Source organism: Anomaloglossus baeobatrachus, chromosome 4, assembly GCF_048569485.1.
Source record: "Anomaloglossus baeobatrachus isolate aAnoBae1 chromosome 4, aAnoBae1.hap1, whole genome shotgun sequence".
Taxonomy (NCBI): Eukaryota; Metazoa; Chordata; class Amphibia; order Anura; family Aromobatidae; genus Anomaloglossus; species Anomaloglossus baeobatrachus.
In genome coordinates this window covers 11,625,805-11,644,824 of record NC_134356.1, presented here as the reverse complement: position 1 = coordinate 11,644,824, position 19,020 = coordinate 11,625,805, and the positions used below count along the sequence as shown (strand labels likewise).

The window sequence follows — 19,020 nt, the reverse complement described above, 5'->3', positions numbered from 1 at the left end:
CTGTTCTATGGCTCCTGTGCTGCCACTTATCACCAGCAGGTGGCGCCTGGTGTTATGCTGTAGCAGTGTGCACTGTTCTATGGCTCCTGTGCTGCCACTTATCACCAGCAGGTGGCGCCTGGTATTATGCTGTAGCACAGTGTGCACTGTTCTATGGCTCCTGTGCTGCCACTTATCACCAGCAGGTGGCGTCCGGTGTTATGCTGTAGCAGTGTGCACTGTTCTATGGCTCCTGTGCTGCCACTTATCACCAGCAGGTGGAGCCTGGTATTATGCTGTAGCACAGTGTGCACTGTCCTCTGGTTCCTGTGCTGCCACTTATCACCAGCAGGTGGCGCCTGGTATTATGCTGTAGCACAGTGTGCACTGTTCTATGGCTCCTGTGCTGCCACTTATCACCAGCAGGTGGCGCCTGGTATTATGCTGTAGCACAGTGTGCACTGTCCTCTGGCTGCCGTGCTGCCACTTATCACCAGCAGGTGGCGCCTGGTATTATGCTGTAGCACAGTGTGCACTGTCCTCTGGCTGCCGTGCTGCCACTTATCACCAGCAGGTGGCGCCTGGTATTATGCTGTAGCACAGTGTGCACTGTTCTATGGCTGCTGTGCTGCCACTTATCACCAGCAGGTGGAGCCTGGTATTATGCTGTAGCACAGTGTGCACTGTCCTCTGGTTCCTGTGCTACCACTTATCACCAGCAGGTGGCGCCTGGTATTATGCTGTAGCACAGTGTGCACTGTTCTATGGCTCCTGTGCTGCCACTTATCACCAGCAGGTGGCGCCTGGTGTTATGCTGTAGCAGTGTGCACTGTTCTATGGCTCTTGTGCTGCCACTTATCACCAGCAGGTGGCGCCTGGTATTATGCTGTAGCACAGTGTGCACTGTCCTCTGGCTCCTGTGCTGCCACTTATCACCAGCAGGTGGCGCCTGGTGTTATGCTGTAGCACAGTGTGCACTGTTCTATGGCTCTTGTGCTGCCACTTATCACCAGCAGGTGGCGCCCGGTGTTATGCTGTAGCACAGTGTGCACTGTTCTATGGCTGCTGTGCTGCCACTTATCACCAGCAGGTGGCGTCCGGTGTTATGCTGTAGCACAGTGTGCACTGTCCTCTGATTGCTGTGCTGCCACTTATCACCAGCAGGTGGCGCCCGGTGTTATGCTGTAACAGTGTGCACTGTTCTATGGCTCCTGTGCTGCCACTTATCACCAGCAGGTGGCGCCCGGTGTCATGCTGTAGCACAGTGTGCACTGTCCTCTGGCTCCTGTGCTGCCACTTATCACCAGCAGGTGGCGCCCGGTGTTATGCTGTAGCACAGTGTGCACTGTCCTCTGGCTGCTGTGCTGCCACTTATCACCAGCAGGTGGCGCCCGGTGTTATGCTGTAGCACAGTGTGCACTGTCCTCTGGCTCCTGTGCTGCCACTTATCACCAGCAGGTGGCGCCCGGTGTTATGCTGTAGCACAGTGTGCACTGTCCTCTGGCTGCTGTGCTGCCACTTATCACCAGCAGGTGGCGTCCGGTGTTATGCTGTAGCACAGTGTGCACTGTCCTCTGGCTGCTGTGCTGCCACTTATCACCAGCAGGTGGCGCCTGGTATTATGCTGTAGCACAGTGTGCACTGTCCTCTGATTGCTGTGCTGCCACTTATCACCAGCAGGTGGCGCCCGGTGTTATGCTGTAGCACAGTGTGCACTGTCCTCTGATTGCTGTGCTGCCACTTATCACCAGCAGGTGGCGCCCGGTGTTATGCTGTAGCACAGTGTGCACTGTCCTCTGGCTCCTGTGCTGCCACTTATCACCAGCAGGTGGCACCCGGTGTTATGCTGTAGCACAGTGTGCACTGTCCTCTGGCTGCTGTGCTGCCACTTATCACCAGCAGGTGGCGCCTGGTATTATGCTGTAGCACAGTGTGCACTGTTCTATGGCTCCTGTGCTGCCACTTATCACCAGCAGGTGGCGCCTGGTATTATGCTGTAGCACAGTGTGCACTGTCCTCTGATTGCTGTGCTGCCACTTATCACCAGCAGGTGGCGTCCGGTGTTATGCTGTAGCAGTGTGCACTGTCCTCTGGCTGCTGTGCTGCCACTTATCACCAGCAGGTGGCGCCCGGTGTCATGCTGTAGCACAGTGTGCACTGTTCTATGGCTCTTGTGCTGCCACTTATCACCAGCAGGTGGCGTCCGGTGTTATGCTGTAGCAGTGTGCACTGTTCTATGGCTCTTGTGCTGCCACTTATCACCAGCAGGTGGCGCCCGGTGTCATGCTGTAGCAGTGTGCACTGTCCTCTGGCTGCTGTGCTGCCACTTATCACCAGCAGGTGGCACCCGGTGTTATGCTGTAGCAGTGTGCACTGTCCTCTGGCTGCTGTGCTGCCACTTATCACCAGCAGGTGGCGTCCGGTGTTATGCTGTAGCAGTGTGCACTGTCCTCTGGCTGCTGTGCTGCCACTTATCACCAGCAGGTGGCGCCCGGTGTCATGCTGTAGCACAGTGTGCACTGTCCTCTGGCTGCTGTGCTGCCACTTATCACCAGCAGGTGGCGCCTGGTGTTATGCTGTAGCACAGTGTGCACTGTCCTCTGGCTCCTGTGCTGCCACTTATCACCAGCAGGTGGCGCCCGGTGTTATGCTGTAGCACAGTGTGCACTGTTCTATGGCTGCTGTGCTACCACTTATCACCAGCAGGTGGCGCCTGGTATTATGCTGTAGCACAGTGTGCACTGTTCTATGGCTCCTGTGCTGCCACTTATCACCAGCAGGTGGCGCCCGGTGTTATGCTGTAGCACAGTGTGCACTGTTCTATGGCTGCTGTGCTGCCACTTATCACCAGCAGGTGGCGCCTGGTATTATGCTGTAGCACAGTGTGCACTGTCCTCTGGCTGCTGTGCTGCCACTTATCACCAGCAGGTGGCGCCTGGTATTATGCTGTAGCACAGTGTGCACTGTCCTCTGGCTGCTGTGCTGCCACTTATCACCAGCAGGTGGCGCCCGGTGTTATGCTGTAGCACAGCGTGCACTGTCCTCTGGCTGCTGTGCTGCCACTTATCACCAGCAGGTGGCGCCCGGTGTTATGCTGTAGCACAGTGTGCACTGTTCTATGGCTGCTGTGCTGCCACTTATCACCAGCAGGTGGCGCCCGGTGTTATGCTGTAGCACAGTGTGCACTGTCCTCTGGCTGCTGTGCTACCACTTATCACCAGCAGGTGGCGTCCGGTGTTATGCTGGTGCAGAGTTACACAGGTGCGGCTGCAGTGACATCTGGAGATGTCTGATATAAAGTGCTGATCACAGGGGAGGGGGTTCTGCTCCAATAACAGAACGCTACATTCTATCTCTCCTGAAATGGCTGATAACAGGGAACAATAGATTGCATTCAGCTGTAATGCCCCTTGCAGACAGGGCAGAGAATACAGCGCGGGGCGGATCTCACTCAGGTTTATTGTGGACTCAGCCTGAAAGTCTCAGTTCATTGAGCAGCAGAATAGTGAGCGTGGGAACGGGGCCCGAGGACGAGCGACACAATGACCGCAAGAAACTGTATCAGTCACATGACAGTGACACGAAGACGCTCCTGTGAATAACCCCTGTATAATGCGGGAGATTCTGATATACACAATGCTACTGCTGCCAGCATCTCTGCTTGCTGTCAGTGAATAGGAACATTCTTGTTTACAGCCTGTGTAGACGTAATATATTGAAGGTTGTATTTAATCTGTATCCTGTGTGAGCTTAAAAGGCTTCAGACTGATACACTGTGACAAAATATCAGCACAGGAGAGATTTGTGCAGCTGATGTGGATTATCTACCCTGGATACAACTGTAACCGACCCTCATTTGTGAGAATCATTAGCTCAGGACAGGCTTTTGTCCATTCACTGACAGCAAGCAGGACAATCTGAGTAAAGCCAGTAAAATTCCTATGATACTGATGAGTTTGGGTCAAGAGAACTGAACGGGGGGTCCGAACGTTCCCAAACTGTGACTGTTGGAGGTGGAGAAGGAGGAGTTCGCCCCCTGGTTGTACCTATAGGCATATTTAAAATAGGGGTCAAATGAGACCCCATGGCGGTACCCTGGAGAATCAGCAGTGTATATAGATGCAGAGAATGCGATTGTTGATGACCTTGCCTCATTAAGGGACAGTAGTACTATGAATGGGAGGTTAATGTGGGTGGACCCCGGGATTTTACCCAGGGGTCCTGAATCTTAAATCTCCCCCTCCCGTTCCTATCCACTGCCCATAGCCTTTCCTTTCAGCCCCGTTACTTTCCCTTCAGATTTCACCATTTCGTCAGGTTCTCATCCTACAAAAATAACCTGAAACTTGTTTTCTGCTTCTTTCAATTATATTTGTATTAAAAGATTAATACCCCCCCGCCCCTCCCCCCTCGCCCCCCCCCCCCCCATCCTCCCAACACCAAATAGTTCTAAAGAAAAGTTTTATATTCCCGACTTTGATTTCTCTTAAAATTTCATCCAATTCTTATGTGCGCGCTCCCCCTCCCCTCCCCCAGTCCAGCCCGGAGGACAGGAGGGGACTGTGACGAGGGCGGGGAGGAGACACTGAGGGGGGATCCTGAAATCTGGAGAGGAGAGACCCATGAGAGGAGAGGAGCAGCATGAGCCAACACATGGGGCCGGCACCTGGTGCACAGGTGAGTGCACACTCACACAGGGGCTGACACAGGACTACAAGGGGTTAATATGGACCTTACACACTGATATGCAATATACACGGCGCATTATACTCATATCATATATGCAGATATTATACAGATATATACATAGATTATACACCTATATACTATATACACATTGCACACAGTATTCAGTATTACACCTAGCATATACAGTATACATCATACAAAATACATAGATTATACACCTATATACTATATACACATTGCACACAGTATTTGGTATTACACATATTATATAGACAGTATGTTATACAATTGTATATGCTATGTACACACTAATACATATATATACTGTATATATATATATATGTATACTGTGTGTATAAATATATATATATATATATATATATGTATACAGTATATACATATACACACATAACATACACACATCATATACATGTACTATATACATATTACATAGTATACATACACATACAGTTAAAGACAGAAGATTCCCTCCACTCTCTATACAGACACAACTGCAGGTTTTTCCCTCCGCTCTCTATACAGACACATCTGAAGGTTTTTCCCTCCCTCTCTATACAGACACAACTGCAGGTTTTTCCCTCCGCTCTCTATACAGACACATCTGCAGGTTTTTCCCTCCGCTCTCTATACAGACACATCTGCAGGTTTTTCCCTCCGCTCTCTATATAGACACATCTGCAGGTTTTTTCCCTCTGCTCTCTATACAGACACATCTGCAGGTTTTCCCTCCGCTCTCTATAGACACATCTGCAGGTTTTCCCTTCGCTCTCTATACAGACACATCTGCAGGTTTTTTCCCTCTGCTCTCTATACAGACACATCTGCAGGTTTTCCCTCCGCTCTCTATACAGACACATCTGCAGGTTTTTCCCTCCGCTCTCTATACAGGCACATCTGCAGCTTTTTCCCTCCGCTCTCTATACAGACACATCTGCAGGTTTTTCCATCCGCTCTCTATACAGACACATCTGCAGGTTTTTCCCTCCGCTCTCTATACAGGCACATCTGCAGCTTTTTCCCTCCGCTCTCTATACAGACACATCTGCAGGTTTTTCCATCCGCTCTCTATACAAACACATCTGCAGGTTTTTCCATCCGCTCTCTATACAAACACATCTGCAGGTTTTTCCCTCCGCTCTCTATAAATACACATCTGCAGATTTTTCCCTCCGCTCTCTATACAGACACATCTGCAGGTTTTTTTCTCCGCTCTCTATACAGACACATCTGCAGGTTTTTCCCTCAGCTCTCTATACAGACATCTGCAGGTTTTTCCCTCCGCTCTCTATATAGACACATCTGCAAGTTTTCCCCTCTGCTCTCTATAAAGACACATCTGCAGGTTCTTCCATTTGCTCTCTATACAGACACATCTGCAGGTTTTTCCATCCACTCTCTATATAGACACATCTGCAGGTTTTTCCCCTCTGCTCTCTACAGTGCTGGCCAAACGTATTGGCACCCCTGCAATTCTGTCAGATAATACTCAGTTTCTTCTTGAAAATGATTGCAATCACACATTCTTTGGTATTATCTTCATTTCTTTTGCTTGCAATGAAAAAACACAAAAGAGAATGAAACAAAAATCAAATCATTGATCATTTCACATAAAACTCCAAAAATGGGCCAGACAAAAGTATTGGCACCCTTAGCCTAATACTTGGTTGCACAACCTTTAGCCAAAATCACTGCGCACAACCGCTTCCGGTCCCATCAATGAGTTTCTTACAATGCTCTGCAGGAATTTTAGACCATTCTTCTTTGCCAAACTGCTCCAGGTCCCTGAGATGTGAAGGGTGCCTTCTCCAAACTGCCATTTTGAGATCTCTCCACAGGTCTTCTATGGGGTTCAGGTCTGGACCCATTGCTGGCCACTTTAGTAGTCTCCAGTGCTTTCTCTCAAACCATTTTCTAGTGCTTTTTGCAGTGTGTTTTGGGTCATTGTCCTGCTGGAAGACCCATGACCTCTGAGGGAGACCCAGCTTTCTCACACTGGGACCTACATTATGCTGCAAAATTTGTTGGTAGTCTTCAGACTTCATAATGCCATGCACACGGTCAAGCAGTCCAGTGCCAGAGACAGCAAAGAAACCCCAAAACATCAGGGAACCTCCGTCATGTTTGACTGTAGGGACCGTGTTCTTTTCTTTGAATGCCTCTTTTTTTTTTTTCCTGTAAACTCTATGTTGATGGCTTTTCCCAAAAAGCTCTACTTTTGTCTCATCTGACCAGAGAACATTCTGCCAAAACGTTTTAGGCTTTCTCAGGTAAGTTTTGGCAAACTCCAGCCTGGCTTTTTTATGTCTCTGGATAAGAAGTGGGGTCTTCCTGGGTATCCTACCATACAGTCCCTATTCATTCAGACGCCGACGGATAGTACGGGTTGACATTGTTGTACCCTCGGACTGCAGGGCAGCTTGGACTTGTTTGGATATTAGTCGAGGTTCTTTATCCACCATCTGCATAGTCTTGCATTGAAATCTCTCGTCAATTTTTCTTTTCCTTCCACATCTAGGGAGGTTAGCCACAGTGCCATGGGCTTTACACTTCTTGATGACACTGCGCACCGTAGACACAGGAACTGTCAGGTCTTTGGAGATGGACTTGTAGCCTTGAGATTGTTCATGCTTCCTCACAATTTGGAGTCTCAAGTCCTCAGACAGTTCTTTGGTCTTCTTTCTTTTCTCCATGCTCAATGTGGTGCACACAAGGACACAGGACAGAGGCGGAGGCAACTTTAATCCATGTCACCGGCTGCAAGTGTGATTTATTATTGCCAACCCCTGTTAGGTGCCACAGGTAAGTTACAGGCGCTGTTATTACACAAATTACAGAAGCATCACAGGATTTTTCAAACAGTGCCAATACTTTTGTCCACCCCCTTTTTTATGTTTGGTGTGGAATTATATCCAATTTGGCTTTATGACAATTTTTTTTATTTTTCATTGAAGACAAATTAAATGAAGATAATACCAAAGAATTTGTGATTGCAATCATTTTCAGGAAGAAACTGAGTATTCTCTGACAGAATTGCAGGGGTGCCAATACTTTTGGCCAGCACTGTATATAGACACATCTGCCGGGTTTTCCCCTCTGTTCTCTATATAGACACATCTGCAGGTTTTTCTTACTGTCTGACATGAAATCAGAATAAACTTTTTACGTCAATTAGGAACCAAAATTATATATATATTTGCCAAATGCCAGAATAATGTGGATAATGACACAATCTTACCAGCTTCCGCCAGCATCTTCACAAGGTCTTTTTTTTCCTGTGTGCATTTGCAAGCATTATTCTGAGTGTTTCCTGTTTCTTTTGGAGTAATGGCTTCTTCCTGCAGAGTGACCTTTCAGCCCATGTAGATACAGGACTCGTTTCACTGTGGATAATGACACAATGTTACCAGCTTCCGCCAGCATCTTCACTGTGGATAATGACACAATGTTACCAGCTTCCGCCAGCATCTTCACTGTGGATAATGACACAATGTTACCAGCTTCCGCCAGCGTCTTCACTGTGGATAATGACACAATGTTACCAGCTTCCGCCAGCATCTTCACTGTGGATAATGACACAATGTTACCAGCTTCCGCCAGCATCTTCACTGTGGATAATGACACAATGTTACCAGCTTCCACCAGCATCTTCACAAGGTCTTTTGCTTTTGTTCTTGGGTTGATCTGCACATGTCTGACCAAAGCACGTTCATCGCTGGTACACAGTCTATTTCCTGAGCGGTATGACGGCTGGACATTCCCATCTTGTTTGTACTTGCGTATAATTGTTTGTACGGATGAACGAGGCACCTTCAGGTATTTGGAAATTGCACCCAAGGATGAACCAGACTTGCACAAGTCCACAATTCTCCTCCTGAGATCTTGGCTGATTTCTTCTGTTTTTCTCATGATGCTACACAAAAAAAGCCGTGTGTTTCAGGTGTGCAAGTAAAATACATCCACAGGTGTGTCTGTAATTAACTCAGATGTTGCCAATAAACCTATCAGAAGCTTCCAAAGACATGACATCATCCTATGGGCAGTCCCAGATTGTTTAAAGGCACAGTACTAATGTTGCAGAAAGGAATAAAAATGTCTGAAAACATTCTCTCTCCCGCTCTCTCATTATTCTGGCATTTGGCAAATAGAAATATTTTGGTTCCTAATTAACCGAAAACAGGAAAGGTTTATGCTGCAGTGGTTTTCAGAGTAGATGATTGGATGTGTATCAGTAATATTGCCCCCTGTATCTCCCGTCCCCTCTGCAGGACCTCCTGCCCCGTAGCCCCCAGTGATGGCAGTGAGTGCGGAGTCGGTGAGTCTCCTGCTCTTCTCTCTCCTGGACGTCCCCTGGATCTTCTGCCTGTCCAGCGCTCTGTGTCCGCACACCGCCTTCTACCATGGCTGCTGGATCCGCCGCTTCCCCGGACTGTTCATCAGCTTCTCGGGATCGGAGCAGCGCGGAGCCCGGCTGTTACAGAGACGTCCCGAGCCCTCGGCCCAAATGTGCAGCCGCAAGTGCTGCCACCAAGGTAATCCGGGAGCAGCGCAGTCCCTGTGTGCGTCCATCTTCATTGTCACGGACCCTCTGCTGCGAGAAGTATTTGATAACAGGCTTTCAGTTTTGGAACTTATCTGCAGGAAGCTGCTTAAAAGACAATCCCATAAGTGTTTCGTATTGGCATTTTTATCTTTGTCCTCAGAATCGTGCAACGTGGCCGTCTTTTACTCCGAGACGAGCGCTGAGAGTGGAGACTGTCACCTGGTGCACTGCCCGGAGCCCGAGAGCTGCGTCCTCCAGCTCCAGGAGCGCAGCGTCCTCTACACGGTCACAGCAGGTAAGCCCTCCACAGCGGAGCTCGTAGGGGCTCCCTTAGTTCTGCCTGGCAATCTATGACGGAGTTAGCAATCCCTCCTCCCCCAGAGGAAGTAGCTAACCTCTCAGAGGAAGTAGCTAACCTATCAGAGGAAGTAATTATCGTCTCTCAGAGGAAGTAGCTATTGTCTCCCGTAGGGAGTAGCTAACTTCTCTCAGAGGAAGTAGCAATCTTCACCGAGAGGAAGTAGCTATTATCTCGCAGAGGAAGTAGTTAACTTCTCCCAGAGGAAGTAGTTGTCTTCTCCCAGAGGAAGTAGCTATCTTCTCCTAGAGGAATTCACTATCTTTGCCTAGAGGAAGTAGCTATCATCTCGCACAGGAAGTAGTTATCTTCTCCCAGAGGAAGTAGCTAACTTCTCTCAGAGGAAGTAGCAATCTTTACCAAGAGGAAGTAGCTATCATCTCACAGAGGAAGTAGGTAACTTCTCCCAGAGGAAGTAGTTGTCTTCTCCCAGAGAAAGTAGCTAACTTCTCTTAGACGGAGTAGCTATTGTCTCCCACAGGGAGTAGCTAACTTCTCTCAGAGGAAGTAGCAATCTTCACCGAGAGGAAGTAGCTATTCTCTCGCAGAGGAAGTAGGTAACTTCTCCCAGAAGAAGTAGTTGTCTTCTCCCAGAGGAAGTAGCTATCTTCTCCCAGAGGAATTCACTATCTTTGCCTAGAGGAAGTAGCTATCATCTCGCACAGGAAGTAATTATCTTCTCCCAGAGGAAGTAGCTAACTTCTCTCAGAGGAAGTAGCTATCATCTCGCAGAGGAAGCAGAGGAAGTAGGTAACTTCTCCCAGAGGAAGTAGTTGTCTTCTCCAAGAGGAAGTAGCTATCTTCTCCCAGAGGAATTCACTATCTTTGCCTAGAGGAAATAGCTATCATCTCGCACAGAAAGTAGTTGTCTTTTCCCAGAGGAAGTAGCTAACTTCTCTTAGAGGGAGTAGCTATTGTCTCCCACAGGGAACAGCTAACTTTTCCCAGAGGAAGCAGTTACCTTCTCCAAGAGGACGTAGCTATAGTCTTGCAGAAGTTTTCTTTTCCCAGAAGAATTTTCTATCTTTACCCAGAGGAAGTAGCCAAATTCTCTCCCAGGGAGTAGCTATCTTTTCCCAGAGGAAGTAGCTAACATTTCCCAGAGGAAGTAACTTACTTCTCCCTGGGAAAGTAGCTAACTTTTTTCAGGTGGAGCAGCTATCGTCTCCCAGAGGAAGAAGCTAACTTCTTTTCATGGCTTGAGGGTTATCGTACACATGTAGCAGTTTTATTGTTCTCCCTATTTCTCGGCGCCCCGGTGACGGCTACACAGTGGTAATGAGCAGTCGTCAATCGTTCGCTTTAGTGGTGACCAGAGTGCAGGATGTGCTGACGATCATCGGCTTTCCCTTTCTAGGTGTGGATCCGGACCTGCTGGTGTTTGATCAGCTTGGACACATCGATGTGAACCCTCGGTCCTCCCTAAAATGGGAACGTCTGAACATATCCCGGGTGCCCCCGACCCTCGGACCCTCTATGGAGCCTCATTCGTTGCCCACCCGTCCACACGATGAGCTGCCAACCCAGCACCCTCCAGCTCAGCTCCCGTCCCCGGCGGACTCTGCTCTCCGCTCTTTGGCTCCTACTTATTCTCCTCCACTCACTGCTACAGACGCGGCCTCGATCCCCCCCGAACCTAACAAGGGGGCTCCTCCGTCCTCACCGCCACTGGACCAACCGGACCTGCAGAGCCCGGCGCACCTGGACAGCAGCAAGCAGCACGTGAACGAAACCAAGGGCCACAGCGGCCGGAACCAGACGTATGAGGGGGACACGGAGGACCCTGCGGACACCTGGGCCAATCTCTGGCCCCTTCCTACCATGATTGGGTCCACGGTGACGTTATTGTGTTGCTGCTCGGGCATCCTGGCGTTCGGGTGCTGTAGGAGGAGGCGACGGGGGAGGTATCGGCCCTGGAGGGCCCCGAGGACTGGAAAAAGGACACTCATTACTTGCACTCTGCTCAAGGAGAAGGACTGACCCGAGGGCCCCACATGCCCCCTGGTGGATCATACTGGTACTGAACGGTGAGGTCACGGCCAGAGGAGGATCACCCAGAAGGGAGGCAGCCGCACCCCCAGCATTGCAGCCGCAGGTCACCTAGAAAAACTGCGCCATGGTAGGGGGTGCATATACTTTTGCACGCAATGTTTTCTATTACTCAAATGCATCAAGAACCGAAAAAGACGCAACTTTGTAAATTATTCTGATAAGAAATCTCCTTCTGTTCCGCGTCTACAGCTCCCAGGAAGCGCAATGTGTCTCCACGGCAACAGACTACAAACAATCCCTGCATAGTCAGTCTGCACAGGAGCTGTAAACACATAACAGTAAGAGATTATAATTTTTTTGCAAAAGTATACACACCCTTTCTTTTCTAGATTTTTTTTCCCAACTTTTTTCTTATTTTTGATTCATTGGAGCCGTAAACAATATGCTGCAAAAGTCTACACACCCTCTGCGTGACAGTTTTTACTTTATGACTCTATAAATGTGACATTTGATAACCAAGACAGTCTGATAATCCAGCACATCATTGTTTGGGGAGGGGGGGGGGGGGGGGGGGGTGTCCTACCCAGTAATAAACAATTTGATAATCCAGAATATTTGACGATCTGACCCACTGATGCCGGATTAAAGGAAGTTTCCACCTCTGGTCTCGCCGGTGCTGAGCCGTCTGTGGTTCCTGTGCTGCGCGGCCGTGCACTGAGTGTATCCCCCCGTCCTCCTCCTCTTGGTTGGGGGGGGGGGGGCGCTCGGGTCCTTTGTCCGGCGCTCGCTGAATGGCTCCATTCTTCTCGGATGCCGTGTTTGGGTTCCCTCGCGCTGGGAGCGGCCTGTGAAGGTCACCGCCGCTGGATCCGGCCCAGAAAAGGGGATTTTATGTCCTCAGATTAGAAGGAGGTCACTAAATGAGTCAACACAGCAAGAATTATATCGGGGGGGGGGGGGGGGGGGGGGGGGCACGTCACCGGCGCCGTGACCCCGGGATTATGACAAACACCCACAAAGGATGATCCTATGAGACCGGCGTGTAAAGGGTGAAGTCCCCCGGGGTCAAGCAGTGTGCCGTTCCTGCTCCTAGGAAAGCGGGGTGACACTATGTCCAACACGACCCTCTCCTCTCCACCTTCTCCCGGTCTCCCCCTTGTGTGCAGTGTCGGTGGCTTTACATCTCTGCAGCAGCCACTTGGCGCTGTGCAGACGTCAACCTCAGGCTTCCTCTTATTAGAGGAGGGGGGTTCACATACTTATAGCCCTACACGGCCAGCACCCATATAGCAGTATAATGGGGCAGATGTGTGATTCTGGGGGTACCGAGGCTTGACATCCCCCCCCCCCCCCAGTCCATGTATTTGCTCAGGGATAAGCCATAGCACTGACACGTGAGGCGTTTAGTAAAACAGCAGAAATCGGAGCCGCGCCGAGGTGTCCGGTGTAATCATGACGGGTGTAATCCGGGCCGCGCACTTACACTAAGACCTTTATCTCCTCTCACATCACAGAGCGCGGAGATATATAATCTGCGCCTGAAATCAAAGCCCGAGCACCGGGGAGCGGAGCCGCGATCCACCCTCACAACACGGCAAGGGGCCCAATACAAGGGGAAAGTACGGAAAAAGTGCAACCACCACTAGAGGGAGCTCACTACATACAGATTTATACAGCCACCACTAGAGGGAGCTCACTACATACAGATTATACAGTCACCACTAGAGGGAGCTCACTACATACAGATTATACAGTCACCACTAGAGGAAGCTCACTACATACAGATTTATACAGTCACCACTAGAGGGCGCTCACTACATACAGAATATACACCCACCACTAGAGGGAGCTCACTACATACAGATTTATACAGTCACCACTAGAGGGAGCTCACTACATACAGATTTATACAGTCACCACTAGAGGGAGCTCACTACATACAGATTTATACAGTCACCACTAGAGGGAGCTCACTACATACAGATTATACAGTCACCACTAGAGGGAGCTCACTACATACAGATTTATACAGCCACCACTAGAGGGCGCTCACTACATACAGATTTATACAGCCACCACTAGAGGGAGCTCACTACATACAGATTTATACAGTCACCACTAGAGGGCGCTCACTACATACAGAATATACACCCACCACTAGAGGGCGCTCACTACATACAGAATATACACCCACCACTAGAGGGAGCTCACTACATACAGATTTATACAGTCACCACTAGAGGGAGCTCACTACATACAGATTTATACAGCCACCACTAGAGGGAGCTCACTACATACAGATTTATACAGTCACCACTAGAGGGAGCTCAGTACATACAGATTATACAGCCACCACTAGAGGGAGCTCACTACATACAGATTTATACAGTCACCACTAGAGGGAGCTCAGTACATACAGAATATACACCCACCACTAGAGGGAGCTCACTACATACAGATTTATACAGTCACCACTAGAGGGAGCTCACTACATACAGATTTATACAGCCACCACTAGAGGGAGCTCACTACATACAGATTTATACAGTCACCACTAGAGGGCGCTCACTACATACAGAATATACACCCACCACTAGAGGGCGCTCACTACATACAGAATATACACCCACCACTAGAGGGAGCTCACTACATACAGATTTATACAGTCACCACTAGAGGGAGCTCACTACATAGATTATACAGCCACCACTAGAGGGAGCTCACTACATACAGATTTATACAGCCACCACTAGAGGGAGCTCACTACATACAGATTTATACAGCCACCACTAGAGGGAGCTCACTACATACAGATTTATACAGTCACCACTAGAGGGCGCTCACTACATACAGAATATACACCCACCACTAGAGGGAGCTCACTACATACAGATTTATACAGCCACCACTAGAGGGACCTCACTACATACAGACTTATACAGCCACCACTAGAGGGAGCTCACTACATACAGATTATACAGCCACCACTAGAGGGAGCTCACTACATACAGATTTATACATCCACCACTAGAGGGAGCTCACTACATACAGATTTATACATCCACCACTAAAGGGAGCTCACTACATACAGATTTATACAGCCACCACTAGAGGGAGCTCACTACATACAGATTTATACATCCACCACTAGAGGGAGCTCACTACATACAGATTATACATCCACCACTAGAGGGAGCTCACTACATACAGATTATACATCCACCACTAGAGGGAGCTCACTACATACAGATTATACAGCCACCACTAGAGGGAGCTCACTACATACAGATTATACATCCACCACTAGAGGGAGCTCACTACATACAGATTTATACAGCCACCACTAGAGGGGGCTCACTACATACAGATTATACATCCACCACTAGAGGAAGCTCACTACATACAGATTATACAGCCACCACTAGAGGGAGCTCACTACATACAGATTATACATCCACCACTAGAGGAAGCTCACTACATACAGATTATACAGCCACCACTAGAGGGAGCTCACTGCATACAGATTTATACAGCCACCACTAGAGGGAGCTCACTACATACAGATTATACAGCCACCACTAGATGGAGCTCACTGCATACAGATTATACAGCCACCACTAGAGGGAGCTCACTACATACAGATTATACAGCCACCACTAGAGGGAGCTCACTACATACAGATTATACAGCCACCACTAGAGGGAGCTCACTACATACAGATTATACAGCCACCACTAGAGGAAGCTCACTACATACAGATTTATACATCCACCACTAGAGGGAGCTCACTACATACAGATTATACAGCCACCACTAGAGGGAGCTCACTACATACAGATTATACATCCACCACTAGAGGAAGCTCACTACATACAGATTATACAGCCACCACTAGAGGGAGCTCACTACATACAGATTTATACAGCCACCACTAGAGGGAGCTCACTGCATACAGATTATACAGCCACCACTAGAGGGAGCTCACTACATACATTTTATACAGCCACCACTAGAGGGAGCTCACTACATACAGATTTATACATCCACCACTAGAGGGAGCTCACTACATACAGATTTATACAGCCACCACTAGAGGGAGCTCACTGCATACAGATTTATACAGTTACCACTAGAGGGAGCTCACTACATACAGATTTATACAGTCACCACTAGAGGGAGCTCACTACATACAGATTTATACAGCCACCACTAGAGGGAGCTCACTACATACAGATTTATACAGCCACCACTAGGGGGAGCTCACTACATACAGATTATACAGTCACCACTAGAGGGAGCTCACTACATACAGATTTATACTGCCACCACTAGAGGAAGCTTACTACATACAGATTATACAGCCACCACTAGAGGGAGATCACTACATACAAACTTATACAGCCACCACTAGAGGGAGCTCACTACATACAGATTTAAACAGCCACCACTAGGGGGAGCTCACTAAATACAGATTTATACAGTCACCACTAGAGGGAGCTCACTACATACAGATTATACAGCCACCACTAGAGAGAGCTCACTACATACAGATTATACAGCCACCACTAGAGGGAGCTCACTACATACAGATTTATACAGCCACCACTAGAGGGAGCTCACTACATACAGATTTATACAGCCACCACTAGAGGGAGCTCACTACATACAGATTTATACAGCCACCACTAGAGGGAGCTCACTACATACAGATTTATACAGCCACCACTAGAGGGAGCTCACTACATACAGATTATACAGCCACCACTAGGGGAGCTCACTACATACAGATTTATACAGCCACCACTAGAGGGAGCTCACTACATACAGATTTATACAGCCACCACTAGAGGGAGCTCACTACATACAGATTATACAGTCACCACTAGAGGGAGCTCACTACATACAGATTTATACAGCCACCACTAGAGGGAGCTCACTACATACAGAATTATACAGTCACCACTAGAGGGAGCTCACTACATACAGATTATACAGTCACCACTAGAGGGATCTCACTACATACAGATTATACAGCCACCACTAGAGGGAGCTCACTACATACAGATTATACAGTCACCACTAGAGGGAGCTCACTACATACAGATTATACAGCCACCACTAGAGGGAGCTCACTACATACAGATTATACAGTCACCACTAGAGGGAGCTCACTACATACAGATTATACAGTCACCACTAGAGGGAGCTCACTACATACAGATTATACAGCCACCACTAGAGGGAGCTCACTACATACAGATTATACAGCCACCACTAGAGGGAGCTCACTACATACAGATTATACAGTCACCACTAGAGGGAGCTCACTACATACAGATTATACAGCCACCACTAGAGGGAGCTCACTACATACAGATTATACAGTCACCACTAGAGGGAGCTCACTACATACAGATTATACAGTCACCACTAGAGGGAGCTCACTACATACAGATTATACAGCCACCACTAGAGGGAGCTCACTACATACAGATTATACAGCCACCACTAGAGGGAGCTCACTACATACAGATTATACAGTCACCACTAGAGGGAGCTCACTACATACAGAATATACACCCACCACTAGAGGGACCTCACTACATACAGAATATACACCCACCACTAGAGGGAGCTCACTACATACAGATTTATACAGCCACCACTAGAGGGACCTCACTACATACAGAATATACACCCACCACTAGAGGGAGCTCACTACATACAGATTTATACAGCCACCACTAGAGGGAGCTCACTACATACAGATTATACACATGTCACATCACATACACTTTATACCATTTTAGTATCACAATATATTGGTCTTCAAGCTGTTCTAGAGTTGCGGCTTGCAGTCCTATGTAAGAACAATCAACACGACCTTATAATGTCACTGTAGGTTTTGGCAAATGACAAGCTCAGTTCTGTGTACTGTGATCCTTAAAGGGGTGGTCGTGTAATATTGTGCCTTCCCAGAAACTCTTGGTACAGACCGGTTACATAAATTTTCACTCCCCTCCTCTCACTCTGCTGCGCTAATATCCACATTAATATTCATGATATATGCAAATTAGTTCCCCGCCCACCACACTATGATTGACATACGGCTTCCACCTCAGTAGTGAACTCCCGCGCCTCCTCCACCCTCTACAAAACTACAACTCCCAGCATGCAATAGTTTTACAGGGGATGTTCAGATTTTGGAGGCAGCAATTAAATAATGTCAGGTCAGATGAGGGCGAATCGCAATCATATAATAAAGAATTCTGATTTATTTTGGTCCAATCACAGCAGATGCTGGAGATGGATGAGTCTATTGGAGGGCTGGGTCATGTGATCTGGTTAGGCCACGCCCAGCAGACTCTTGACACTTTGCTTGTAAAGGCTGATGCTTTCCTCGGTCTCGCCCTGGTTGCGGAGGTTGAGCATGGCGCGGCGGTATTCCTGCACGCCGGGTGATTGGAGGATCTCCTCGCTGGAGGCGGAGTTACCGGGGGTCCTGGAGAGCGTGCTCAGGACGCTCCGCTGCGAGCGGCTGCCCTCCCACACGTACTCGTCCATGTCCTCCTCCTCCTTCTCGCTCTCCCACGCTTCCGTTTTCTGTCAGATAAAATAAAGCGTCATATTGTAATAATAACTGTATTATCCAGGAGCTGAAATCCCCCAGCATCCTCCACTCCTACTAGAATAGATCAGACGGGGCCAAAACAACAAACAAACCGTCCGCGGCTCAGGGGCAGCCAGGTGCTCGCCCCCGGGATCCCCCCGCACAGGCCCTCGCCCCGGATCATGGAAAAATCACAAGTGTCACCGAGGCTCATAAAATATGCAGAGCAATCAAAGGCGATTCATCCGACGAGCAGGAGCTGAATTATTAACGAGGCACTGAAAGGTAATGAAAGCGCCGGGAGGTTTGTGTACAGGGAACGGCCCGAGATCAGGTGACGGAGCGCAGAACGGGGGAGGACATCACAGTGACAAGCTCCAGACACAGGAGCGGCCAAACAGGGTGCAGGACCACCACCGGCCACAGGGGGCACTGCACACAGACATAATGTATATCCAGAGTTACCTCCTGTATTATACTCCAGAGCTGCACTCACTATTCTGCTGGTGCAGTCACTGTGTACATACATTACTGATCCTGAGTTACCTCCTGTATTATACTCCAGAGCTGCACTCACTATTCTGCTGGTGCAGTCACTGTGTACATACATTACTAATCCTGAGATAGCTCCTGTATTATACCCCAGAGCTGCACTCACTATTCTGCTGGTGCAGTCACTGTGTACATACATTACTGATCCTGAGTTACCTCCTGTATTATACTTCAAAGCTGCACTCACTATTCTGCTGGTGCAGTCACTGTGTACATACATTACATTACTGATCCTGAGTTACCTCCTGTATTATACTCCAGAGCTGCACTCACTATTCT

The 19,020-nt window shown here is 48.5% G+C and overlaps 2 protein-coding genes across 2 annotated transcripts in view; one reads left to right on the top strand and one right to left on the bottom strand.

Moving 5' to 3' along the window:
* Positions 1 to 4,576: 4,576 nt before the first annotated feature.
* Positions 4,577 to 12,131, top strand: MANSC4 (MANSC domain containing 4). Its single transcript, XM_075341971.1, has 4 exons — positions 4,577 to 4,656; positions 8,955 to 9,218; positions 9,390 to 9,524; positions 10,945 to 12,131. Exons 2-4 carry the CDS (start codon positions 8,981 to 8,983, stop codon positions 11,565 to 11,567), a joined length of 996 nt encoding a protein of 331 aa, XP_075198086.1. The 5' UTR covers positions 4,577 to 4,656; positions 8,955 to 8,980; the 3' UTR covers positions 11,568 to 12,131.
* A 5,705-nt stretch (positions 12,132 to 17,836) lies between these two features.
* MRPS35 (mitochondrial ribosomal protein S35) overlaps positions 17,837 to 19,020 on the bottom strand; it is an 83,685-nt gene continuing 82,501 nt past the window's right edge. The window contains exon 9 of the mRNA XM_075343659.1: positions 17,837 to 18,182. Coding sequence (XP_075199774.1) covers positions 17,925 to 18,182 — 258 coding nt within the window. The 3' untranslated portion in view covers positions 17,837 to 17,924. The remainder of the gene's footprint in view (positions 18,183 to 19,020) is intronic.

Bases quoted from the DNA above. Each gene is read 5' to 3' on its own strand.
- MANSC4 (XM_075341971.1), top strand. From the start codon at position 8,981: ATGGCAGTGAGTGCGGAGTCGGTGAGTCTCCTGCTCTTCTCTCTCCTG. The intron at 9,219-9,389 runs GTAATCCGGGAG...CTTTGTCCTCAG, and splicing joins CCGCAAGTGCTGCCACCAAG to AATCGTGCAACGTGGCCGTC. The intron at 9,525-10,944 runs GTAAGCCCTCCA...TTCCCTTTCTAG, and splicing joins CCTCTACACGGTCACAGCAG to GTGTGGATCCGGACCTGCTG.